General features: G+C 39.0%; 2 protein-coding genes across 5 annotated transcripts in view; one reads left to right on the top strand and one right to left on the bottom strand.

Annotated features, from left to right (window-relative positions):
• Positions 1-2,578: 2,578 nt before the first annotated feature.
• ube3d (ubiquitin protein ligase E3D) lies at positions 2,579-26,814 on the bottom strand. Of its 3 annotated transcripts, XM_014998004.2 has the most exons (11): positions 26,729-26,814; positions 26,505-26,589; positions 23,505-23,716; positions 23,110-23,200; positions 20,525-20,747; positions 20,144-20,216; positions 19,962-20,040; positions 19,058-19,166; positions 18,388-18,554; positions 11,602-11,740; positions 2,579-2,975 (listed from the first exon to the last, which is right to left on the bottom strand). In XM_014998004.2, exons 2-11 carry the CDS (start codon positions 26,579-26,581, stop codon positions 2,955-2,957), a joined length of 1,191 nt encoding a protein of 396 aa, XP_014853490.2. In that variant the 5' UTR covers positions 26,582-26,589; positions 26,729-26,814; the 3' UTR covers positions 2,579-2,954. The 3 variants fall into 3 exon arrangements, with proteins under 3 accessions (XP_014853490.2, XP_014853489.2, XP_087870026.1); XM_014998003.2 differs by having other exon boundaries at positions 26,505-26,749; XM_088013900.1 differs by lacking the exons at positions 2,579-2,975; positions 11,602-11,740 and adding an exon at positions 16,918-16,973 and having other exon boundaries at positions 26,505-26,753.
• The window catches only part of dop1a (DOP1 leucine zipper like protein A), a 32,306-nt gene continuing 30,579 nt past the window's right edge, over positions 26,164-27,890 (top strand). Inside the window, exon 1 of one of the 2 annotated variants that reach the window (XM_088013897.1) lies at positions 26,164-26,241. The gene's annotated coding sequence lies outside the window, so the exon portion shown is untranslated. Of the gene's footprint in view, positions 26,242-26,808; positions 26,896-27,890 lie in introns of those variants that run through there. The other variant, XM_088013896.1, reaches the window with a different exon arrangement.

The raw sequence follows: 27,890 nt of genomic DNA on the forward strand, positions 1-27,890 counted from the left end.
AGGATGGAGTGACTGGATGGCATGCAATGCATTTTGCACAGACATTGGCAGTTCCTCGGGGTATATAGCTTACTGACCTTGGTGGTTCTCTCACTTCTTGTCATGCAACATTCAAACACATAAATGTTCGGCTCATTTGGCAATTCGCTGCCGGCATTTATAGTTTTCAGAGGATGATGGTGTAAATTTCCTCAATGTTTCCTGCCTCAGTGTTTTAACAATGTTAGGCTTACATTGATGTTGACTATAAGATTTTATTTTTAAGTCCTTGGTTTATTTACTTTGCAAAGGAGAATACCATGAGATTGTGAGATTACAACAGACAAGAAATCTTTGAGATGGCTTGAAGGTTTTAACTAGTTAGCATCCTTTAGCGCTCTAAACTAACTGCTGAACGTTTGTAAAAAGTTGGTGAAGTTGAGTATTACAAGCACCTGATGCTTGAAGGTAGCTGGACGCATAAACAAAAGTACTTCACGCAATGACACGGCAAATTAACAGTCGGTCATTGAATTCAGATAAAAACATACAAAACTTCTGAAGCACAAATAGTTCACCTTTGGTTGGATTGGAGATTTATCGCAACCGAACTATTTGTACTGATTTTTACAACTGTTGTTTTTGGTCAAACAAACCCACAGCATTCCTAGTTTTCTGTTTGTGGTTCAGTTAGTTTGAGGATGTGTTAGCATTCACCATTAATAAGCTTAATAAGCTAGCAGCTAACTGCATGTACTGCTGTCTTTAAAACCGAATGGCTAAATTTGTGTCCATTCAAACGTAAGAGTCAAAGGAAAAAAAAAAACTGGAAAATTTATCCAAATGGTATTTTGCTCTTCTAACTTTTTTTGCAATACACTGCACAGCGGTTTATCACCACTCTGCTGCTTTTGCACATCCGCCAAATGTGTAAAAGAAGGGCAAGCAAAAAAAAAAAAAAAAAAGTCTTCCAAGCATGGAGGAGTAATTACTTAGGCAGGATGTGTAGTAGACCTTTACTCAGGCTGAAATTTTTCATTAGAGTACTGTATGAAAAGGCTAATGAGCCGCACGGTGTCGGCAGATGGCAGCGTGCTGGCCAAAAACTTTTAATTTGACGCTTCTGGTGTCTATCATGAAAGGGAAGCAGACAAAGAGAGCCTGCAACTGGAGAAGCCTTCAGGGTGACTTGTGTCTGCCAGTGTGTTCAACACACCAGCAGCCAGTAATGTGGCGCTGCTCCTCCTGCTCAGCCGACTTGAAACAAATGGGTTATTTAGAGCCTACTTCATTTGCACTTGTGGAGAAAGGGCCGAGAGGAAATGCGAAGCCCCTGACGCTTCGGCGTTAGATGTAGTTAATTAGCCAATTCACTCTGTGCTTTGCCGCCTCAGTGGTCGCTCCACCGCTTTGTATTTTTACACGTAATTGTCACTTGCTGCATCAGCATTCAGCAGATCCAGGCACGCCGTCAAGTAGTAGACATTTCCCCGCTTGCTCCTACCAGGACCTTGTAAAAATAGACGAGCAGGCAGATATTACGCGGCGCTGCTTTTCAGAGAACTGTTCGCACTGGATGCTGTGTTCATGGGGTGTTTTGGCAGGGGGAGATCCAGCCGTGTGTCTAACAGGCTTGTGAGCTTTTTCTCAGCTGGTGTGACTTTTTTGGAGCCAACGCAATGATAAACAAGTGGTCACGTTTTGGTTGACATCTAGAAAATCTAGTTAAAGGACTTTGAAGGTCCTTTTACTAGATTTGTTGATTTTAAGCTAGCAGTTAACTGCATGTAATAAGTTGATTTTATTACATAAAATCAACTTTTTTGAGCTTTACATCATGTTATGCCATTCCATCATCAAAAACATACCAGGAGTGTTGCCCTGACTCTGTTATAGATGTTTGAGAAATCCTTTAATCTCCTGTGGCAACCATTCAGCTCTGCAGAACGCTTGGGGGGGGGGGGGGGGACTTAGCTCCACCGTCGAGGACAAAACTCTTGCAGTTTCCAAGCTTCCGCCTCACAGAGCAGCCCTTCTCCACTCACCTCCTTCAGACTAGCCAGTAGCAATTAGCACATCATTCGTCTACTGAGCTCATTATACGAGCTGCTTCTTAGTGCAACGCTGGTAAAAACTTTAATAGAGCAGCAATGTTGTGACTCTTCCTGATGGTGGAGTTTTGTAAAGAAACAGAGACAGAGGCCCAAAACTCAGAGTTTCCTTAAATCAAAGGCTATAAAATCCACCTGGTTAAAGTTGCCTTTGATTAATAATAACTGCGGCATTGATCAATATATTTGATGTACATATCCTTGATTATTTCTTGATGATTTTGAGTTGACAAAATGTAATGGTCATTGTTTCACAATTGGTTAGTGTATTAAGTTTTTTATCATGTAAAGCACTTTGAACTGTCTTGTTTAAAGGTGCTATGCAATCAGATGTGACCTGACTTAATGTCTGAAGAGGTGTTCAGCATGAATCATATACTTCTACATGCATATTGAGGAAAACAATCCATCAACTCCCAGACTGATCTGCCAGTACAAGAAACTTTAACAGCCTAGTAAAAGAACAAAGTTCCACACAGACACAAACATTCCTTTCTAGCAAATCAAAAACTTTTTTTGTTAAAAAAAACAGACTATGTTTATTATAATGGTAAAAAAAGAACTTGTACATACACGTTAAAAAAATATTAACTACAGTGAAGTGATGAATTCTCAGAAAACTCAAGTCTTTCAAGTTTTACTACTGCCAGGATGTTAGTCTTGGAAGCATCATGTCTCAACATGAAAACCACACCATGCTCAGGATATCTCATACCTTCTGCATTCCACACTGAGCTGAATCCCTACAGAAAAAAAAGAAGACACACTGAAGCTCAGAAATTCCTTTGTCAGCTGCAGCAGGGCATCGTCTTCTCTTCAAAAACACTCAGTAGAGTTGCCAGTCTCTAGGTGTGCCCTCAGATCTCATAGTCTCAGGTACGCCACCTATGGAAGAAGTTCAAGTTCAGACAGGAAGAAGTTCACCAAATCTCAGAAAGCAGAATAAAAATAAAATGCTTCCTGAACACCTCCCTTAAAGCTCAGGAGTACTGCATCTCTCTCTCTCCTCTACTTATAGGACAGCAACAAAATATCTGAATTGACTCGTTTTCAGAAATAATAATAATAAAAAAAAACAGATGGTAGAGATCTAACCAACTTCAAAAAAACACATTCTCGTAAACAAAGGCGAGAAAAATAAACGGGCTCAGCGCCGTCCTCTCCCTCCATCTGCTCTTCCTGGGTGTTTGCCTGCTGCAGACAATGGCTGCGCTCCACTGAGGGCTCTATATTGGGATGATGGATGAGGGCATTTGCCACACTCAAGGCCCTGTCTTCTCCGTCCCTGTGCCAGTGTCTGCTCACCGCTCAGGCGCATCCACCGTAATTCATACAAATGATACAAAATGGCAACTTAGAGGTGAAGTGGACAGAGGGAGTCTACGAGAGGGGGTGAGTGGGAGACCAGAGGCCTGTGAGTCTGGGCAGCAGAGAGGTGGGAGGGACCAACAGGAGAGAGTTGATCTATTATTAGATGAAAAACTGGATTTAAAATGGGAAAGCTGTGAGAATAAATTTAAAAAATAATCCTTCAATGAGAAAACCTGCAACAAAAGACACTGTTTTATGAGGCGAGGCAGTGGCAAAGACCAATGTCATCCAGCTAAATGTCCATACATTTGCACCTAAACCATGATAGATGGGTGCAAAAAAAATGGCTAGCTAGTTAGCAAAGGTATAGTAGCAACTTGTAACCAGTAGCCTTAAGCTTCTCAAATCACAGAACGCAGTGAAGATGTCTGTGTGCGACTCAAACTTTTTCCTAGCAAAAAAGACCCACAAAAAATAAATAAAAACCACGACTAAGCTAGTCTAGCTAGGCTAACAACCCATTACTTGAGCAGATTGAAGGCTAGGTTATGCTAGGCTAACAGCATAGCTTAGCCTATGATGGAAGGCTAGGTTATGCTACTTGCTCCTTGCTAGAGGAGAGGGAAGGCTAGGCTAACAGGTTCTGTTCTGACTAGACCTTGAAATTGTGGGAAAGTTTTAGCCTCTCCAACTTTCCCCTTCTAAATACAAGGATTTAGAAGGGGATGCTGGTCGGTTCTCAAGAACCAACCAGCATCTCTGCTCTCTCCCACATCATGACAATGTCACAAGCATGTGTAATTAGGGGGGTGGTGTGTTCAGAGTCACAAGCACCTGATTATGTCAACTTTGCAAGACACCATGGCTGATTTCAAAACTGATCTCACTGATGAAACATCTCAAAACAATCTGGAGAAACAGTCAGACAATGCTTCTCATTCTGAGGTGGCAAATTTCCTACATTTCACATAGTCATGGGATTTTGAAATTAATTTGTGGAAAACGAGGTGGAGGGCCAGATTTGGACTGAAAGTTATTGTTGCCATAAACAAACTGAAAAGATCAGAAGCCGGGTGACTGGTTAAAGCATCGCAGACACAAAGCTAGTTCTCCTGCTTACAGTCCGTCTCTCCCGCCCCCTTCTTGTTAATCAATGACAGTCTTATGAGAAGATGCACAAAAAGTCTTCTCAGATGCATTTACAACTGTGAAATACAAACTTTGAGCTCTTTCAGGGTTTCTGACTGTAGGTCAGCCTATTAAACTGAACATTATATGCTTCAGGGCGCTCTGGATCTTTGATTTGATAAAATATGAAACACCAGTAAAATGTTGGGGGTAAGACATCTAGTTGTTAGTGCAGATTGTGTTTGCTACTTTAATTTTCCATCTGTACAAAACCCCCTCAGTTGATGCCTTCTTCCTCCAAACGGGAGGTGGTTATTTAATGTCCGAGGTATTAAAGGTGTTGAGACAGTGACAAAGGGCTGCTGGTAAAGGGAGGTGAGCGATCCCAGACTTTGATGCTTGGTGCTTATCAAACAAAACACTTCAACCTTGGCAGGCGGCATGGAGAATGTTTCCTTCCATGTGAGGAAACAGACCGAGACGGGCGAGGACAAGCAGAACTCGATTAAAGGAACAGGGGAAGAGGACATTGAAACAGATAATAAGGCTGCTGGCCTATATAATTACATGATGCTACGTTGTTGCATCGATGGGTGTGTCTGGATCAGCTAAACTCCCTTTAACCAGCTACTGACATTAGCTACAGAAATAAATATAGTGGCTTTTGTGCAAAAAATGTACCAAAAAGAAAATGAAAAAATAAAAAATTGAACAAATATTTTCTATGCATTAAAAAATATATACATATGACAACAGCAAAACAGAAAAATGGAAAGTAGTTGTGGGAGATGAATAAAAGGGACAGGAATTGGAACGTTATTGGGAGGAGAATAAATCTACAGCAATTTAAAACGGTAATACATTTTAAAGAATGTACAACGATGTGGAATAAAACAAAAATGAATATCGTCACCTTCCTAAAGTAACGGCCTAGGTCAATTTTTCCCCAAAAGTGATTCCCCCCCCCTCCACTTATATCATCTTTTTGCAAAAGAGTACTTAAGCCATTACTTTAGCAAGGTGACAATATATCAAAATTAAAAACAAGAAATTAAATACAAAAAAAGAAAGGATTAAATATAAAATTTAAATACTAATTTAATTTTATGCCATACAGTGTATGCCATTTTCCAACCTCTTTCTTTGAGCGTTCAGCTTCTAAGCACCACAAATCTGGAACAAACTTCCAGAAAACTGAAGAAACAGCTGAAACACTGAGTTCCTTTAAATCAAGGCTAAAAACCCAACTGCTTTGAACCATAAAAACCAGAAGACTGACCAACATATTTGACGTGGATTGATGATTCTGATGATGTCACTTGACAAAATGCAGTATTTGTTACTGGTTGGTCAATTGGTGACTGTAGCACGATTTTATGACTTTTTGTTTTTGTGATGTAAAGCACTCTGAGTTGCCCGTTTCCTGCCTTCATGCAAACAAACTTGACTGATTGATAGTATGGTAAGTAAGATGTATTTTTTTACATCTTACTTTGTTCGCCTCAGTCTTTAATTTATTTATATGTTTATTCCTAACTGGGGCCATAATTCTCAGGTTGGTCATCATTTCTTAATGATCAACAACCCTGAGTTTTATTTTTTGATGTTGAATGGATGGGGAAAATATATAATCGGTAAATATTGTTTATACCACTGGCCAAATTTTCATATCGGTGCATCACTAGTTTGAATACAACTGTATTGACTCTAGATAGACTTCGCTGTGCTTGGCTGAGGTAGCACGATGCCGGATTGTTTCCACGGAAACATGAAAGAACTGAGCCATCATTATTAACGTCTGTTTCACCACTCCATCTGCTGCTGCGACGAGGCCGTGTGCCAAGAAACCAACGTAAAGTAGGTGATAAACAGCTGTGATATCAGGTGACAGATTAACATCTTAAACAGCTTCTACTTTCCCATCAGGAATGCAAACGAAGTCATGCAAAGCGGCGAGGTGGCCGGTGCTTTAAATGTTTGATGGACGTTTCGGGTCCAAAAACTGATGTGAAACAGGACGGCGTCAAACACCCACGGCTCAGTTGATGAATTCCTGTTAGACGTTGCTGCGTGAACAATCGTTCTAGATGTCAGCAGGTTGGGGGAGGTCATTTATTTAAAAAAAAAAAAAAGAAGAAGAATCAAAGAATCTGTGGATGCACCTGCTCATCTCTTTAATGTAAATCACCCGGTTTCTAACATCTCCGTGGGAGTGATGAGGAGATTAATGGAGGAGTGAGTGTGGGTGGAGGAGGAAGACAGGCACCGTTCTTTATTCTCCCCTGACCAGAAGAGCGACGCTCTTGAACTGGATCTACTTTGCAGCCCATTACGCCGGCGGTGGCGAGAGGAGAGCAGCAACCCAGACGTTCTGCAGGCCCGGTCGTGACACCGACTGGGGCTGAAATTAAACTAAAAACTCACCAACTGGCACAGGTCAGCGTTTTTCTCCCTGCAGAAAGCGATTCGTCGCAGTGAGAGGACAGGCTGTGGTGGGTGGCTTCTGTAGCTTTTCATAGAGAAAATGGTGAGGAGATGCTGTGGATGTTCATCGAAGCATGTACAGTTTTTAATATTTACAACAAAAAAAGGATATTACAGTAACATTAGATTCATATATAAAAGGATTTATCTTTCTCAGGCTGCAGGACTCATTTGAGACATTCTGACCTACCAGAGGAATGATTATGAACATGTTCTTGATGGGAACAATGGCCACATTCTGTGAAATGAACACGCTCACGAGTTTTTGAGAGGCATAGTTCAAACAGCAGACACTTAGACTAGTCATGATGAAAGTGGTACCAACATCATTAGGTATGGCTCTGGTTTGATGTCATAGTGCCCCAGTGAGCACTAAATGGATGATGATACAGTTGTGGCTTCTAACTTTGCCCTTTCATTTTGGAGTGTAGAAATGCTCCTAAGTGGTTTTTTTGTAACACGTCATGCGACACACATAACATTTATGATTACGTGTAATTAAGAGTCGTTTTCATTCACCGTGTAACTGTGCAAATTGGAATTAGAAAAATAAAATTGCTTACTTCAAACAGTAATTTTGACATGTTTTTGCGCAAGGATGAGGTGTTTTTTCTTTTTGCTGCATCAAATTTAGTGTATTTTGTAAAGCTGAAATGGAAACACTTTCTCACATCACAAAAATAACATGATCAACAACTGTTATTACTAATGGAAGATGAAGAAAACGACATGGAAGTGGTAAGAGGATGAGGCATGTTTTTAATGACTTGTAGTGTGAATAAATTTATTCATGTGTGATTTTAATTGTCTCTTTCTTAATGGAAACAACACAATTGCAAAATTGTGATTTTTGGCATTATTAAAATTTTGCGCACATTTGTAATGGAAATGCAGCTGCTCATGTTATCTGGGTTAAAATTTACAGTGCTGCATTGAATACGGACAGCATTTTGAAAGTTGCCGTGGTGCTACCGCCGTGTTCGATGATGTAGTTTTTTTTTTTTTAACACCTGTGATGATGCTGCATCACATCTCAGAGGTAAATGTGAGGTCAGCAAAGTGATTGTCAAGAGTCATTCTAGACATCTTACCAAGCAATTCCTGTGTATGGCAACATGTCAACTAAAAAGAAAAACCAAAACAACATGATCCTTGGCCAACCTTCTCTAGTACAGTGTTTGCATAGGTTAGCATGAGACAGTACTGTTTTTACATAGATGCTTTTTAAAGTTCTTAAATTTAGGTGTGATGTATACCAGGGGTGCATGGTATTAGAAAATCTTGTGATGGCGATAATATCGGTAAATATTACAATGATATCAAGTGCGATATATTACAATTTTCTTTTTTATCCTCTTTCTAATCTGCTTCCTAGTCTATGTGACGTTTAAGTTTTTTGGCAATGTCATTTATGTCTCATGTGACTTTTACTCCTGTGGCTAAATGCTGAACAGAAGGAAAAATACAACTTCAGGATTTGTATAATATATTGGTCAATAATTATTGCTCTCCAAATAGTCCTGATCATGATATATTCACAATACATTGTGTAGAACTAATCAAGCAGTCGTATATTTTATAATTTCCAATAAAACTGCGGCAGTTTGATGTTGCTGGAGATCACTTATTTTTAGAGTATTGTTTAATATGAGGCGTGTAACTATACAACCGACTCAAAAGGCAACACAGCATACACAATTCATGAGCAGATTTTATCTGAAAAATTAAAACTTTTTAAATATCCCAGTTTTTTTGTTTTGTTTACAGAGTAAATGTTTGACAAATCACAATTTTTTTTACCTCGTTTTAGTCACTCTGGTTCCTGATCCCAAAACAGTACTTAAAAGGTTCCTGTTTTGATTTTTACACAAACGCAAGAGGTCATAAATCTTCATAAAGCTTTAAAAATATATATATTTATATCTGTTCAGTGTGGAGGAATCCAGTTCAAGCAGTACCAGTATTGACTAGGATCCCAAATGCTGCCAAGAAAACTATGTAAAAGTGGAAAGAACTTCTTAAATGCTTATGTAATAAAACAAACTGTCAGCAAGAATTCAGCAAGAGTTTTCTGTAAATGTTGACTCAATACAGCAGGGCAACTCTGAGAAACTTTGATTAACACTTCAACAAAAAAAGAAGAAAAAAAAGTCTCAGACGTACATATAGGCTTTTGAACCTAAAGCACTCTATTTAGACATATTCCACCATGCTGAAAAAACTTGATAGTGCTTTGTGAGCCAGCCTTTAGTTAAAAATGAATAAATGAAGCCTGTTGGTGTTTTAATCCGATATCTCGTTGCAGCTTCAGAAAAGAAATGATGCTATGCCATTTTTTTTACAACCATAACTCTTAATAAGTCAAACCTTTTCTATTTCAACTGCAATAAAACTATTTCATATTAATGATCCTTTCTTGGTATCCATGTTGATGATGTATAGAGAATAATAAGTTTCTAAAACGTTGGAAATACAAACGGAGCATATTTTAATTGGATTAAAAGCAGCTTTAAAATGCTTTTCGACTATTCAGCCTCTTTATATCCAGACACCAGCTACTGCATCTTCTCGTCAGCCTCGTCCTCCACCTTTGTCACCCAGGAGTTTGAAGCACTTTCTTAACAGCATCTCTCAAGACACTTCCAGTCCATCTCAGGCTACAATCTGGCTTCTAGATTACAGCATGCAGCTCCTATCAGGAAGTGCTGAACTGCATCAGTTCATCTCTCACTGTTTCTCAGTCAACACTGTCGTGCTCCATCTCTGCTTTTCTATCGTTTCAGGGAGGAGACCCCCTCCTCCCGTCATAAAAAAACACCAGAACAGCAGAAAATGACAATAATAAAACAAAAGTTCTTCTTTTCCAGACTAATTTAACAACATAGATCAGAAGTAGCAGATATGGCACCGGCAGGAACCTGGTCACCCCCAGAGACTACTTCAGTTCCCCTATTTGCTGATTTGTGTTGCTTTTGTAAAAATAACTTTTTCATTTATGTAATTTTGAAAAAAAAGACATTACTGAATCTAAAAATTGGAAAGTAGACATGTCAAAGTGTAAGATGAGAGCTAAAATTTGAGTGTAAGCCAGCCCTCACTAAATGCCGAGTTAGCTGATGAGGCAGCAATTTTTAGGAAGAACAGCTTGGTGCTTCCAAAGAAGTAACAAGCAAAATGTCAGAATAGTGAGAAGAGATTTATTTATTTATTTTACAAATCTTTGTCTTATTTGTGGAGTGACTGCAGCAATGATGTCTGAAAAGAAGATATGATGGAAACTGCAAAAGTTCATTCTCCGATGCTAAAGCAAAGAAGCTAGAAGAGTATTTTCTACGTCAGACAAACTGAACCAGGATCTGGGTAAGTTTAGCATCTGTGTCCAACTAGTTTGTTGACATCAGCAGTGCATCAGAGTTCATGATGTATCAGAATACTGTCCGACGATTTCTATGGGTGACGATCATTTCTTTTCAGGCTGAATCATTGATAGTTATTGTTAGGAAGCTTTAACATATAAGGAGACAGGTCAGTTCCTTTACAAATATAAGCAGAGCTCAAATTTTGGACTTTATGCACTTGACCTTTGTCAGATGATGCCCAAATGTAATTTCGTTGTTACCATAACAATGACAATAAATATTGATTATGTTTTGTGAATATGGAAATGGAAGGAAATGTGTTGCTTTTTATTGAAAAAAGGTATAAAATTCTGAATGTGAATGTTTTGAACACAGTGTAACGCTATGAAAAAACTAGGAAGTTTCAATAAGTTTTAATAATATGTCCTTAATTTCGAGTAATCAGTCGATACTCACATGTGAAACTGATCTTATCTTATGTAGATCAGCCTATCAGGTCACAACTGCACATGCGCCATTAACAATAGTCACCCCACTGTTACCAACTGGTCAAGCTTTTTAAAAATCAGCGATTGCTGAGGTAACTGCAATCTGTCCAGCCTTAGTTATAACTGCATTATGAAGCTAGTCATAAGTCTCCACTCCACCTTTTATACTCAGCAGAAAGGAAACTTTAAAGCGTAGGAGTTACTTTCCTCACATTGTGAGCAGGAAGTTGAGGATAATAGTGTTAATTACCCTCCCGTTACCAAGCTAAAAACAGCTTTGAGAGCAGAGATGTCAGCAAACTGAACTATTATCAAGTCAAAAGGGGTCTTCTTCGCAACTCGGATTAACTCAACATATTTAGCACAATTGCAAGCGTACAGAAAAAGAGATGAAATAAGTAAAAACTCACAGTTGTTCCACTTAATCCCCAAAGCAAAACTGCAAAGTGAAAGTTCTGAATCATGAAATTAATTAAGGCAGGACGAAAACATTGTCAGGCACCACTGAGTACAGAAAACAACAAGTTGCCGGAGGTTAAAACAGAGCGAGTAAGTGACTGCTGTCAGCTAAAAACAGATTTTCTTACAGAAGGATAAAGATCAATGAGACGACCCACAGCGTCTCTTTGGATTCAAAACATCAATTCGCTACAAAAGTTTTGGGAAGATTAAAAGAAATCCTTGATAATGCAAAGCCGCCGCATGCTGCAGTCATTATCGGAGGCTCTGTAGACGCCTCACCTCATAGGACCTCATGCAGCGCATGGAGGCAGGAAGCGTGGAGTTGCTTTCACCCATCACCTGCAGCAGCTCCTCACACACCTGCAGCGGCAGGACCATGGGGTGTCCGATGGAGTTGACCTCCCAACTAGTAACAATCCTGAAAATAACAAACATAGAGGATCTGGGGTTTACTGTGAGCGAATCAGCATTACACAACCAAGACGAAGCACAGAAGTCTCATTCAGTCTGCTAGTTCAACTTAGTTTACACAGAGAAAAATGAGGCATAATTAGAATTTGCACTATAGTGGATAGCAAGAGTAAAAACCTAAACCCTAACCCTAGAACAATGGGATTCAACCTTCACTAGTACAGACAGAGTGTTTGCATAGAGTAGCATGAGATAATGTACTGTTATTACTGGGTAGATGATTTGTACTTTTATAACAAATGAGTTTTCACGAGATACATTCATGTTATAGCTTTCAAGAAGTGGAATATTTTATAATTACAAATTAAACGGTGGCTGTTTGATGTTTTTGGAGATCACGTACAGTAGGTTATCAGTTAATTTTAGGTATGTAACTACTTCAAAGGACAACATAAGAAACATAGTTGTTGGGCAGACTTAAGCTTCATTTTTGGGAAAATTAAATATCCCAGTATATTGTATTGTTTATAAAGAGAGCAAATGTTTGACAAATCTCCAACTTTATATCAATCATTCGGGTTTATTTACACATTTCATCAACAAGGCAGTTCAAAGTGCTTTCAATCATAAAAACACAAAAATAAAAAGTCACATAAACATCCTAGAGCCAACAATTTGAGAACAAACATTGCATTTTATCGAGTGCCATTGTCAAAAACATCAATACAAATCATACATGTTACTCAGTGTTTCATTAATTATGGCTCAAAAGCGGCTCTAGACAGGTGGGATATTAGTCTTGATTTAAAGGAACTCAGTGTTTCGGCTGTTTTGCAGTTTTCTAGAAGTTTGTTCTAGATTTGTGGTGCATAGAAGCTGAATGTTGCTTCTCCATGTTTGCTTCTGGTTATATCTCGTTTTCATCCTCATTTTAGACACACTGACTGTTTCTATTAACCTTATAATTGTGCAAATTTGGAATTAGAAAAATACATTTGCATAACAGAAACATGCCAATTCAGAATAAAAAATAACATTTTTGTTCCATAAACGTAACTTCATCACAAAGCTGCCCATTTTCCTAGGTTGCCATGTTGCTGTTTATTCACTAATTTGATTTTTTGTATTTTAGGTTGTTTTTTTAATCACCATTACAAGCTAATTTGTGTAGGAACATAAACTTAAATGCACCCAAAATACAAGAGATTTGTGGTTGCAATTGTGGGAGAATGTGAAGAAGCTTATGAGGTATGAATACTTTTGCAAAGCGCTAAAAGACGACGACACGCACTTCACTCAGCCCTCCTCGAGCCTCTACCATAGGTGACAAGAGTAATCCACTTAGGCCCCGGCTCACTGATTCTCCAGCCAATTATTGGCAGTTTAAACAAGACATACTGTAACCCCCAGCTGCAGCCGACTGCATCCGACCATATCCCAAATAGGAAGGCCGTCATCACCGGGGGAATTCAGCTCCCCAGGCATAACATTTAATTTAAACTGTCAGAGGTGAGTGATGAAGGATGCTAGTAAATTATGTAGAGGGGAAATGGAAGAGTCAGTTATACCTGCAGGAAAGTGGGAGAAGGAGGTGACATTTAGGAAAAGTTTGGGGTGAAATGATGACGTCTTGAGTAATGTAAGGGTTGTTATAATCTGGAGATGTGGCCATCAATCAACTCCACATTCTCACGCTGGTTTTATATATCAAAACACTCCGAAGAAAAGCTTCTGCGCATGTCCGACACACAACAAAGTAAGAAAGTATTCACACTGCTTCACTTTTCCACACATTATATGTTACAGCCTTATTCCAAATTGCTTTAAATTAATACCTTATCAGAAAATTCTGCCCACAATTATGACAATGTGGAAATGTTTTTTGAGTGTTTTGGAAATGTATTAAAAAGAGAAAGCCAAGAAATCACATGAAATCCCCGTTGTATTTTTAGGGTGGAATTATTCCAAGCCAACTGCAGTAAACGTTAAAGCAGAACGTCGTGAACATGTTTGAATTTATTATAGATATCCTGTAATCAATAAAAGTCCCTTAGCAATTTGCAGCTTGGGCAATTTTTTAAATTTGTATACTCCAGTTAACAATTAATCAGTTACTAAATTTGTTGACGATTATCTCAATAAGGAATTCTTTCGATTAATCATTTCAACCCTAAATGTGGCTATAGTCTTTTTTTTTTAAATAAATAAATCAGACAGCAGCTTAAATGTGTCACTTACTGATTTTCTCTGAGTAAGAAAATATCGGTAAGCTTGGTAGATGAACAACTCAGTCAGGTGAAGGAGAGTAAACATATGTTATTGTTACCCTCTGCAAATCAAGACAGCCATGTTTCTTTTAAACACATCAACACACCGTCGCACTCGAGCGATCGGGAGCTGAACAGCTATTTACAAGACGCTGAGCTGCAAATATGAGCATTTCTTTCTCTGTGAGGAGCTGGAGCACGAAGGTGAAAAGTTAGAATGTCAAAGTTTGACTGCAACAGCCGTACGTCTCCCAGCATCCAGCGCGTTCACATTCCCATGCGTCACTCAACTCTTACAGTAAATCACATCACTCAACGTGAGGCGCGCCGCTTTGCCTGAGAAGACCGCTTTCTCTTATAGCGAAGTTTTGTCTCAAAGTAATTACCCGTTCTGTCAGTCAGCCGGTGGGCTTGTCAAAATGGAGGAAACAACAAAACCTCCGTGTTCTGTCTTCACGCCTGCTGGCTGCAGGGAAGATGAGGACGATGAGAGAGACGGAGGAGACGGGGGGAGGTGACGAGGGATGTTAAGTGCTGATTCAGTTGAAAATAATGAGGGTGGAAGCGTCTTCTAGTCGGGTAATTCTCAACTGATCTTGAGGAATTCATCTACACATCCGAGGAGGGCAAGCAAAACGCTGGAGCAGTGATGGTAATGTAATAGAGTTGTCACAAGACTTTGTTTTCCACCATAGTACTTTGAATACAGAGGGAAAGAATCCTAATTTAAGAGGCTTTTTTCAAATGACATTTTTAATTATTGCATTTCCAAACGTTACGTTCAATTAAAAGATGAAAAGGTTGAATAGTTCATGATAAAACATTGCTACATATTAGTTAATACAGATCTCCCAATATTCACCAAACTAAATAAATTAGCAGTCGGGCGTTTGTCTTTATTAAATGTTTCTCAGCGATGCAGTCAAGCCGAAAGGAAATATTAACAAGCTGAACTGAAGGGTGATTTTGTTAACAGACTGATTTATTAAGTCAGTTTTAATGGGACAGTGTTTTTCCTCATATGGTTCATTGTGCCTGCACACTCATCAATCTGAACCGACACGCACCACAACCAAACACCACCAGTTTGCACCAACAACACCCACTCCTCAGTGTGGAGACTGTTGCTGCCATGTTGGCCGTTTTCAGTATCAGTCAGGTGGTTATAAAAATGAAGTCAGAAGGAAGATAGCTGTTCATTCAGACTGCTAGAACAGAGAGAAGTTTGCAATTTTGCTTCTTTCGGTCATCTTAGTTTCAACCTTTTTAGGTGCATAAAGGACGCTTATGCAGACCTTATTAAAAATATTGGTCCAATGAGCAAAACTGGGCCACTATTATCAATTTTGCATCTTGTTGTCGTCTTGTGTTTCAGGAGGAAGAGTGGAACAAGCTGTTCATGAGGTATTTGTTTGGCCATGTGATGGGGATGCAGCACAGGATTATGGGAATGTAATACTGAAGCAGAAAAGCTATATAGGTGGTGTTGTAACTTTTACACAATGTCAAATGTGAAGGGAAATACATACAATATCGGTAAATATCGATTTTAGCAATATTGATATCGGAAATCGATATCGGCGATGGTCCGATTTTCAAATCGGTCCATCCTTAATTTACATCTCTGCTGGGCATGTAAATGTTAGCAACCTTTTTGAAAATCTCTTGAGTGAATGTAGCTGTCTGTATCTTCCAACACACACAGATTTATTTGTGATGCTAACTGGCAATATGGCGCTCTAAGGACTGCTTAAAATGTCCATTTTGCTTTTGTTTAAAATTAAAACCGTGTTTTTTCAGGGATTTCTCTCTTTCTCACACACAGAGGGATGTCATCTCTACTTCTAGCAGAAAAATTTACCTCTGACTTACAACAGAAAAGCTAACAAACATTTTGAATGTTATCAAAATGTAAGAAATGCATTTCTTAAAGAAAAATCCAAATTTTTAAACTCAATTTAGCTTTATAAAATCGGCCCCAAAATGTGCTGGGTTCGTCTTTATCATGAGGTGATTCTTGGCTTAAAAAAAACTGCTGTGAGAGCTGCAGCAACTGCTCAGGATTCTGTCTCAAGTGTCTGTGGTCGAGTCTGAAGAAATGTTTCGCCCAAAAATATCAGGCAAACTGAGCAGTGCTCATTTCTTTGCAACATCTTGCCTTTATAAATGGTCTAACTGTAAATTAGCAAAACCAGAATAGATTTGGAATGGATCCCATAACTATTAATTCTCACAAACGCACAACATTAGTCTCACAGAAAAATGAACTGACACAACAAAGGGCTGGACGAGAGTAGGCAGCAAACCCTGCAGTTTTAACTGCATTCAGTGTTGGGTAACAACAGTCTCAATTCTCAGAGTTTTACTTTTTCAAAGGTTCAGCACTATGGATTTTTCTCTGACCTTTTCCATATTCTATATTTATTTTATTTGGCTGACTATTTTTGTTTTTAATCATGTGTCATCTTTTTATACATAAGATCAAGATTTGGCTACCGTCCTTTGGCATCAAATTAGTAAGCTGAAACAATGCCGGGAGATATGGCAACATCTTTCTTTTGCTTTCCTATAGATATCTGGCGGTAAAGACAATCCAGGTGTTCCCCAAGTTCACAGTGCTTACAGATCTGCTCTGCCGGACACAGACTGTGAAAGGAAGAGATTCCCAGAACATATGGGGAAAATATTTAATCTAATCAGTTGATGGACAATGTTTAAAAAATAAACAAACAAAAAAAAGGAACATTACTAAGGCTTCTGTAGCTGTCAACTCATTACAACACTAATTTTCTGACCATCGTGGTGGATGTAAAGTTATCAGGCAGAAAGTGCAACCAGAAAGTAATTAATGTCATTATGCACACATTGAACACTAAGAATTGCTGTGTTCCCTCTTCACTGACCTTTTGAAGGCCTCTGATACGGTTAATCTAGGTCCGACACACCGTACTCTCCAACTCGTTCATTTTTTATCTGTATCATCAAAAGCAGAGTGTTAAAGTTATTGAATCCCTTTCTGGCATTGTGGATGTGGTTGGCACCTCAAGGCTCAGTTTCAGAACACACACTATTCACTAAATTTATAAATAACAGTACCAGACACAAACGCATCTGTCCATTTTTACGCCGATGATACTGTCAACAGCTGCACAGGCTTTTGAGCATTTGAACTCTGCTTTTGACCACATAAAGTTATAATTGCAACAACTCTGTAACAAAAATTAAAGTGTTCTGCCACAGAAAGAAAGTGTCTGCTGTTCTACTCCGTAGTTTATCCTCAAAATGTTCTTCTATTGTGATTGTGTCTTCCTACAAATATTGATACAGCTGATAAACGTATCACAATATAAGTGTTCATATCAGTCCATATTAATAGTTATTAGTCTTTTGTTTTAAATATGTGAAATAATGTCAAACTGGTTTCGTTATTTTCCTTGTTTATCCACAGCTTTCACCCCATAGTGTTGTTTTTTTATTTTTAAGCAGCTATGACGGAAGATGGCAAAACTTGAAACTGCTGCTGTGCAGCTTACTTGAGTTGTTGCTAGGTAACAGAAGAGAGAGTGAGTTAGTTGATGCCACCCATATAGCTAAGTTCACTGTGAGAGGTTGAGTATGAATTTTTTCCTCTGCCTACATTACCCAGAATGCTGTGCAGAATTTTGATCAGAATTTTGTGAAATTACAGAAAATTGATATAGATCACATGTGTCTATCACAACATATGTATTGTTGCTGATGTATTGCCCAGGTCTACTTGTAATTGATGAAAACATACCTTTTAACGTTGATGTCAAGAAAACTGATAATTTTCTAAAAGTTGAGAGATTCACAAGCACTAAAACTATATTAAGAAGGATATTGTAGCTATAATTTCAATATGTTTTAATTAGTTTTATAAAGGTATGATATAGTTTCAGATGGTTATATTTTTCCCCATTAACTGCCGCTTTTATTCATGTCAGGTAATGACAATGTTTTCTTAATTTCACTTTTTGTTATTTCGTTAGTTTTAGTTAACTATGATAACCTTGCTCCTTGTGTAAATCTCCCATCTAAGGTTGTTGGAATTGGTTTTGTGTCTTTTTGTTATAAACGGGGAATAAAAAGACCTTTTAATGATACTATTTCGAGCCAAATAATAATAAAAAAAGAGAATAGGAGGTTTTGATGGCAAGTGCTTCTGCAAAAAGTAATAGATGCTATAATGAACAGGGAACAACAGCGCAGTGTGTTCCATTAGGAAATAAAATCTGTCCACCTGCGATCTTTCATCTGGTGACGGGTAAAGACGGAGCGGGTGATCCAGGAGGCGAAGAGCCGTGATTAAGAAGAGGAAAACAAAGATTCAATGAGGCCTGAGGACGTGTTAAGCATCCTCACTTACTCTCTCTGCTGGGTGCTGGCGCTGGAACAGCTGATGTAGAGGAGCTTCAGGGCTCTGGCAGCTCTGAGTGATGGACTGAGGGAAGCGGGGGGGCCGCTGGAGCCCCCCTCCCTGATGCATGTCTCTGGGACTGAGGCGATGATGGAGTCTGCGTTCAGCAGCCAGAGCTGAAGGAAGGAGCACAGCATTTGACTCACAAAAGCAGACTAAATTAAAGAAAATGTATAGCAGTATAACTTGGCTGTTTGTTATAGTGTGTTGTAGCAACTCTCTCATAGTCTCATGAGTCTCAAACTTTTTCTGGGACTCAGAGAAACCCATAAAGCTAGAACATATACCTTTTATTGTAAAAAGATCTGCCCCGATCTGATCCAATTTCACACCAGATTGATTATAGTGCTGTTGGTCGCCTGAGTCTCAGAGCGCTTTTATGACTCGCTGTCAGCCAGCAACACATTTGTAAAGCAGGTCAGACTGAATGAACAGACATTACAGTCTGGCAACGCTCCGGCAGTGGCGGCTCCCTTTCTAATTTTATTCCCTGATAAAGTCTGCTTGCTCAGCACACTGAGCCCCGTTATGTGGTCAGAGCTGAGTGGCTTGATGGTGTACTGGAACTGACCAATTCTACTGCCACTGACATTATACCTCATTCTGTCCACCGTCTTACCAGTAAGACGACTTTCCCATCAGGCGTCTGAAGAGAAAAGTGGAAGGAGCTGAGTGAGCTGGACAGATCCAGCAGCCGGGCAGCAACCGTCTTCTCTAGGAAGGAAGATCTAAATAAGAAAAAACACAAGTTCATTCATTTCCATCAGTCCTGATATTTTATATCTGTCAGTCATGTGAGCACATGGAAGAAAGAGGGGAAGGAAAGGAGGGATGAAGGAGGGAAAGAAGGAATGCTGGTGAACAACAGAAAGGAAGGAAGTGAATGAAGAAAGGGTTAATGGAAGAAATGGAGGAGGGAAGGACTGAACGAAGGAAGAAAGGATGAAAGAATGAAAGGGTTAATGGAAGAAAAGATGGAAGGAAGGAAGAAATGAAAGACAGAAGGAAGGAAAGAGAATAAAGGAAGAAAAGGAGAAAGGATAGGGGTGGAAGGGAGGAAGGAGGGAGGGAAGGAAAGAAGGGTTAATGAAAGGAATAAAGGAGGGAAGGATAGAAGGAAGAAAGAAAAGGAATGAAAGGGAGGAAGGAAGGTAGAAAAGGGAGGAAAGGAAGGGAGGAAACGAAGGAAGGAGAAAAGAAGAAAGGAAAGAAGGAAGACTTGAAAAAAGAAAGAAAGAGAAAGAAAAAAGAAGGAAAGAAACAAAAACAAAGAAAGAAGAGTAAAAGAATGGAAGGAAAGAAAGGAATAAATAGTGAATGAATATATCTCAGTAATATTTTCTGTTTTCATTTCCATCCAGACCCTCAAAGTGCTTCAATAAAACTCCATCATTTCCAGACTGTAGGAAGTCTGTTCGTCTTCCTAAGATAACAGACCTTTTGTTTCCTTGTATTTTCCTAACCAGAGTTTCTAAAGTGTCACCATGAAGAAGGGAGATAAAAAACAAAAAGCAGCAGCGTGCCTGTTCAGTGAAGCGTCAGGCCTTCCATCTCCCACAGCGGGCTGCACCACCACCTGGGTGATGTACAGCTTCAGCGTCCCTAGAAGATACAGCGTCGTAAACAAAAAAGTCTCTGACGCACCGCCGATAGGCCTTTTTATTTAACAGAAAATAAAAATAAAACCAGCAGGAGTGGTGCAGACCTGGTGCGACAGCCTCTCCCAGCACCGACGAACAGCTCACGCAGGAGACAAGGGCCAAACGGTGACAGGGTTTCTGCGCACACAAACAAAATCACAAGTGAGCTGCTGCTTTCCGAACGAGAGAAAGGACGATACGCAGCAGACACTGAAACTACTTTCCAGCTCCTTTCAGCTGCAGTCACGCAGCACGCGAGTCGTGCGGGGAATGACTAATGGAAGAAAGAGGAGATCAATCTTCATCTGGAGCTGGAGTTGGACTAAACTGGCAGAGCAGTCTGAGGACAGCGTGCCTGTGAAGACGACAGGCACGCACTGCTCCAACTTTTCCATTTTGTTGCCCTCAAAAACAAAGAAGTTCAATGTCACCTGGAGCTGTCTCACCTTTGGATCTTGACCGTCGGTAGCGCCGGCAGAGCTCACTTCCTGTGTCAGAGTGTGGTCGCAGCCGGCGTCACGGGCCACCAGGACGAAGGTGTCCCCCAGCAGACAGTCCTCGGCTCGGGGCAGCAGCTTCTTGTTGGCGAACGGATCCGGGTGGCAACACCAGTCGTCCACAATGGCGTTCCAGTTGCCGTTGGGGAGAGGGAGAACTCGTGAGAATACTCTGGACGAAAGAAAACAAGAAAAACACAACCGAGAGAGACGTTCAGTGGACTGATTCTGGTTTTATCGTAGTTAAAAAGGAAATCACGACTCCTTCAGAAGGCGTGAAACTTAATACTAAGAATGAATGTTTGCAGTTTACAACAAAGTGTAAAGAAAAAACACATGACCTGCTCAGATGAGGCTAAATTTGAATTATGTTTGAACACACCGTCCACACAGTGAAACAGAGCAGAGGCAACATCATGCTGTGGCGATCGTTTTCTTTAATTACAAGAGAAAGGGGAAGATGGGGCACCAACTGTCGTTTTCTGGCCGATCACTGACCTTTATAAAGCCTGAGCCTCCAATTCCGATTTTGGCTAATGATTTTTTTTTGTCTGTAAGGTTGGGAATTTGCAAAGTTAGTAATAGTGGGTGACTATCGGTACATGAGGTGTGCCTAATCCTCTCATGACTGTGGTTGATTTTCAGACCTTTGAGGATCAGTTTCACATCCAAGAATCGGCCAATCGCCAACCTCCCAAAATTGATAAAAATAGGGGCTGATTTATTGGTGCACAGCTTATCCTGATACATGGCAATACTGGAAGATCTTGCAAGATGTGGCATAAAACTTGAGTTTGGGGAGAAGGTTAACCTTCCAGCAGGACAACCACCATAAATGAACGACTGCCCAGTTCATCCCATCTGGACTTTTTCTTTTTCAAACATGACTGGACAAAAATGTTGGTTTCAAAATTTGAAAACTGGTAGAGATAATCCCAAAAAGGTTTGCAGCTGTAATTATATAGTTGGGCAGTTGCAAAAGCCATTTCTAAAAGAATAAACCGATTAAGTTTTTATGGTTAGTTAGATATAAATCCATTAACATTTGTGGTGGTACAGAGACTAAATGTGAAAATGTTTGTGAATACTTTTGCAAGGCCTCATAATCAGTAAATTAAGTTAGCTAAACATCTGACTGCATCGTGTCTTCTATTAAAATTCTTTGGAGGGCAGAATATTAGTGAATTAGCTCTGAGCCAGTGCACACAGCACACCGAATATGATAGTTGACCCGTTTGTGAGCACATGATTTTTAACTGATATATTTCCCACTCTCCATCGGAAGCACCACTGTCTCAAAATGTATATTTTTCAATTATTTTTAGTATTCAGCAGCTGAGAAACATAGACAGAAGGCAGACATTTTCATCTCAGGGTGCAGTAACACCAGAGTCCATGTAAACTCCCAAAAGATAAAAATAAACAGAGGTGCACCGATTGCAGTTTTCTGGCCACTCATAACCAATTTTTACAAAGCCTGATTTGCCAATTCTGATTTTGATGGATAACTATTTTTTTGCCAGACGAGTTGCTAAATAACATTGGTTTCACATTTAAATATCTCAAAATTAAGAGAATTAGGCCGATTTATCAGTGGCCCTCTAATCCAAAAACATTTCAATACTGGAAGATTTTGCAAGATGTTGCAAATGACTTGAGACTAGGGTGAAAGTTCACCATCCAGCAGAAAAACCACTGTAGATAGGCTGCTGTTCATTCACTTTTCATGGACTGTTTTTCAAACATGACTGGGCAAATATTTTGGTTTCAAGATTTGAAAGAGAAAACCGGCTAGTGGGAAGATGGATGGATGGATCCTAGTTAGGATTGTTGATTTCTGGCCGATCACTGATCTTTAAAAAGCCTGAGCCGCTGATTTTGAGTCGCTAAAATGGCCACAGAGGGGTGACTGTTGTTAGCAGCACACATGTAAACTTGTCAGAATAAGCAATTAACTACATGATAAATTAACATAAACTCAATTTTCATTCTGATGATACACATTTTTTAAGGTCAATTTTGCTTACAGAGACATCATAATCCATTGTATTGATAGTTTTGGGTGTAAGTGGTTCTTCTTCCTGTTTCATTTACCATTTTATTTGCTGTTGTGTTTAATTTGGATATTTGAAACATTTTCCATTTCCAGTTACAAAATTGAAGTTTCTTGGTTTTTGAGGTCGATATTGCATTATGATGCCATTATCAATATATCACTTAAAAATGGTCTCAAAATAACATTGTAATTAATCATGATCATCATCGGGGACAATATATCGATGCACCCCTACAAAAAAACTGTTTGTTTTTAGCTGGTGGTGCGGCCGTCTACGTCACACACACTGCATGACTCCATCTCAGCCAGGCTGACAACACCCCACAGGAGCCATCTATCAATTTTGCTCTCCCAGACTATCGCTTTTGAGGGCGGGCCGCATCATCCATAAAGAACCGGTCCTCTTCCTGCTGAGGAGGCTGTAAATGAAATGAAAATAAAATAAATAAAAAATACGCCGTCCCGTCTTCTCCCTCACCTGTCCTCCAGCAGCCGGGTGGTGCAGCCCTGGCAGTGGAAGCTGTACGTCTCTTTCGCTTTGAGAGTCTCCATCATGCTGGCAGGTCCCTCTGCGGAGGCGGCAAGCAAACAAATAGGGCAGATTGGTTGGAACGGTGCTAACATTCTGCTACCGAGTACAAAATCAATGAGATGGCAGGTAGTTGGAGGAGGGGGAATCAATCCGATGGTCTGTTGCTGTAACTTTCTCCTGCCTTGTTAGGGCAACAAAAAACTGGAGTTTAAGAACTTCAGATAATGTTACTTAGTAGGAAATTTGCCCAAGATTTGTATTTTAATTGCTACAGGTTCATCAGCGATCTGCTCCACTGGTTCAGGAAGCCGTGCTGATGCCGGAGCCGCCCTGAACTGCACCTTGCTTGCTCCGCTCTGTCGTGATTCGCAGCCTGAAGTGCAGCTCCTCTCCGCTGGGTTCACCCACAGGTGTGTGAATGCAGGACCCTGTCTCGAAGGCGACCCCTGCTGGGAGAGCGAGGCTCAGCTCTCCTCTGGGAGTCCGGACGAGCAGAGAGGAATCTCCTCCGACGGAAACGGCCACGTCTGCAGGACCTCCGGCCACATTTGTCCTGGAGTGGGGGAAGAGGGATGTTTGGATCACCATTAGTGGACCCGTTTTGACTGTTCATTTCTCACTATTCTCAACATTTTATAATCGAAAGAAGACAAATAAAATGTCACCGGATGGATCAGAGTGAAATTATCTTTGAAATCGTTCTGTGACTGATCTTTCTTTGGGGGAATTATTATAAATGAAGATAATTTATTACTACTTTAACATATATCAGACTTTGACTATGTAGTCTTAGTCTAATTATATTGTTTGTGAAATTTTGTTTTATGACTTGAGCGATTAATTAAATTAAGATTTTCATCAATCAGCTCAGTATTAATACTTATAATCTTCACTCTGTGCTTCTTATATTTTCTATATTTCTCCCTAGTGTCTCCTTCTCTTCTTCCTCATAAACATAATTATTTTTTAATTCCTTCAATCCAACCTGACCTTTATTAGCTACACTTTTTTGTACAGTAACATTGTTTTTTCCTTTTTGCTGTTTGGTTTCCAGTTAGGTGTCCTCGTGTCTGAAAAGTACTCCATAAATGAAGGCCGATTTATAACCACATCACTGAATATTGCTTCTGAGCTTCAACAACTTATAATCACGTTGAATGACACTTTCTATAAATATCTGACCTTGGACTTAACAAATCAGGCATCCTCCCAACAAGACTGTCAGGAGCTGTGTGCTTTCTTACTCCAAGGAATGTTTGTGATGGTAAATAAAAGCAGTGTACACACATTACAAGCACATGAAAAACCTAAACTGTACAAAATTTTAATAAGTAGCATTAGCTCAAAGAGGGCAGGGGGAGAAAAAGAATGCAACACTTGTTCAAAACATCTGTGCTTCGTTTTTGACACAGAGATTTCTGCAAATAAGATCAAGTGGAAATCTTGTCCAGATCAATTACATTCCAGATTGTTTACCCTCTGCTGATGACCTTTCCAGTAGAGAGGACATGCCTTCATCTCTCAATACTAATAAACACTGCACCCTTGTTATTTAAATATAAATGATAAATTCATAGTTATTTTTAATGCTGTAGCTATTCCTTATATTCTTCCGTACACTGTACAACTACAACAAATATCACTACTGAGCACTTAACTGTAGCTACACATTCATAGAAAGAGGCAAAACCAAGCGGTTCAATTTGTTCCTCTTTAAATCCCAACGGCACCATCTAGTGGTGTTTTTGCGCATTACAAGCACAATTTCTCAGCGCTCAACTACGTTCGAAAAAAAAAAAACTAGCTAGTTGAGAACTGGAGCGTTCTCAACAAGTATTATTAGAGAAAGAAAGTAACATTAAGTCGAATATGGTTTCTGTATGCATCTTCAAACAGTCATTTTATTTCTAATAGAGTGAGATTACAATGACGTGGTAAAGTACCTTGAAAAGTATCTATGCACTTTTTACTTTTCTATATTTTGTCTCAAACACAAACTTCAGTGTATTTAAAAAGCAGTAAGTGACACACTAAAGATACATTTTAACGACAGTGAAACGTGGTGGTGGCAGCAAAATGCTCTGGGAGGTGTTTCCTTCAAAATGGGGCAGAGGTTCACCTTCCAACAGGATGATGACTGGAAGCATGGAGCAAAAGCTTCAATATTTATGGTTAGAATGGCCTAGTCAAAGTCGATGCTGAAATCCAACTGAATCTATGGTATCACACCCAAACAAAAAGCATAAACACATCTGGATATTGTCAAAGTAGATAAAACTTTACAAGATAAGTTAGTTGGTTGATTAATGTGAGGCACAAATTATATTAAAGCAAATATATATAAAGCAATCAATTGAGATCTCAATTCGGCCCAAGTGACGCATATTTTCACAGAATATAGTGTGATTATATTTTCTAACAGGTGAAAGCAGATTACACTTCTAGTATAATTGCAAATCAAGTTAATACAATATGTCCAGAAGGTGTCTTCATAAAAGTTTTTAAAATTTAATTGAATAGCTTTTGTTGAACATGAATCCAAGACAGACTTCAAGATGAAATTATTCATACATTTGGTGTTAAGTCACATATTGTTCATATGTAAAACCTTTATTATTAGAGGTTTGCACGTATTAAAAACATGGAAGGAGCTGGACTTGAACTGTGAAATTCTGGATTAATGGCAGCCTGTCTACAGCAGCCACACACTTCTATAGGTGATGTATGACGGGGGTCGGATTTCTGTTTGGGATATTATGAATGATGCTTAGCAATTCACGTTTTAGCTTGATGAAAACTACCACAATATTTTCCTGCACATTTATGTCTTAATAAACTTTTAAAAACAACATAATTCATCCCCGAAATAAATAATATTGTAATTTCCTTGTAAAACCTTTCAAATGTTTAACTTTAAGTCAAAGATTAGACCACCTGTCAAGTTTGCTGCCCTGTTCCAACACACCTGACTCAAATGAAGGGCTAATTAGCAAGCCGCTACGGAACCTGATGAGGAGATAATGCAGTCATTTAATTCAGGTGTGCTGCAGCACGTTTCCGTCTGAAAACTGCAGGACAGTAAGTCTAAAACACTGAAGTAAAGTTAGACCGAGGTTTAAATAAGAATTATGTATTGACTTAATATTTATTACGTCCAAATAAGGTCTTCATGTAGTCTTAATGTTGAAATAATCTGCAATATCGCTCAGTGAATCCTTTCTGGTCTGTTTCTTTGTCATGCTAAGTTAGCTAACGCCAGCTAGCCTAGCTGCAGAGAACATGGCAACTTAATAAAACCAAACACTTCCTGATAATGTTTTAAAAAATTAATATTCCTTTACCCAACAACGAGCAGTCCACTTTGAAGCCTTTTTCTCAGCTCTAAGAAGACTCCGAGTCCATGTGTTTTCACCGACATGTCTTCAGCTATTCAGAAGGTTTGCGCCCAGGAAGAAATTGATAATAGTAATAAATACATAGATTCAGTGTCTAATTAAAGCGGCTTTGATTCAGAAAATTCTAAGAAAAATAGATAAACACGTAATAACAGCTTGGAAATCCGTACTTTCTATCCTCTTGGTCAAAGCGTGACAACAGTGGACTGTTCGTTGGTAGTCCGCCGGCGGGCGATCCGGATAGAATTGGTGAGGAGGCTGAGTGGGTGGAGTTTTCCTCTAATGGAAGGAGCTGACAGAGCGATGACATTTTACTATGTCACCAACTACTGAAAAGGTAAATGAACAGTAATGATCAGCTGGAAATCACAATATTTCATAGGTACACTGATACATTACAGTCATGCATTGTTACCAGTTATATCGTCAAATTGGACACTAACCCTTGCAAATGGAACTGCTGGTTATTTGAAGTAAGTACAAGTTTACTTATAAATTTTACTACGTCATAGGTGAAGCGCCTCATAAATGTAGCAAGCAAAATCCAATATGAAAAACATCAAAACGTAATAAAACAGACAAAATTAGTCAAACTGGGGAGACTATTAAGAATAAATCACATTGAAATTCATTAAAGATGTTAACCTAAAATTTCCAGACTTGAAACCTCATGTCAACTTGCCTTTATCCAGTTTAAAGAACTGGACAGACTTTGTCCCCCTTTTTGTATAAATTGTCATGATTTTTTTTTTTTTTTTTTTTTGCATCGGAACTCCAGTTGTGATTGTCTTTGAAATACAACCACGCCTATCCGACGTATCATCTCGCAGGCTGACAAATAGTGCAGACCCATAGTGCCGAAAAAAAAGAGAAAACAGAAGCGCAACATCCGCTTAGAAACATCAAAACAGACGTCATAATATGATCTAACTCTGAAAATAATTATAAACTGCTATCAAGCCTACATGTCACTAGCCAAAAATTAATTACGGTAATTGTGTCATATTTTTGTAAACATTAGGGAACGTTTGTTTTAAACTTAAGTTTCAAAAAGAAGAAAACAAACAATAATTTCCCCCAGATTTGTAAGAAAATTCAATTTGCTAAGAAATGAAAATAAATAAATAAATAAAAAGGTTTTTGCAGCAAAAATAACTATTATCATTATTATTATTATTATTATTATTATTATTATATTTGGCATAATTTAATGCACATAATTTAGTTTTATCTATCATTCTAAAAGCTTTACTTTGAATATCTCTACAAAATGAAATAAATTATATCGAACGGAATAAATGAAAATTGGCATATAAATAGAAATAACTAAAG

This window comes from Poecilia mexicana, unplaced genomic scaffold (assembly GCF_051168715.1).
Source record: "Poecilia mexicana isolate PSO_F unplaced genomic scaffold, ASM5116871v1 scaffold_16, whole genome shotgun sequence".
NCBI lineage: Eukaryota > Metazoa > Chordata > Actinopteri > Cyprinodontiformes > Poeciliidae > Poecilia > Poecilia mexicana.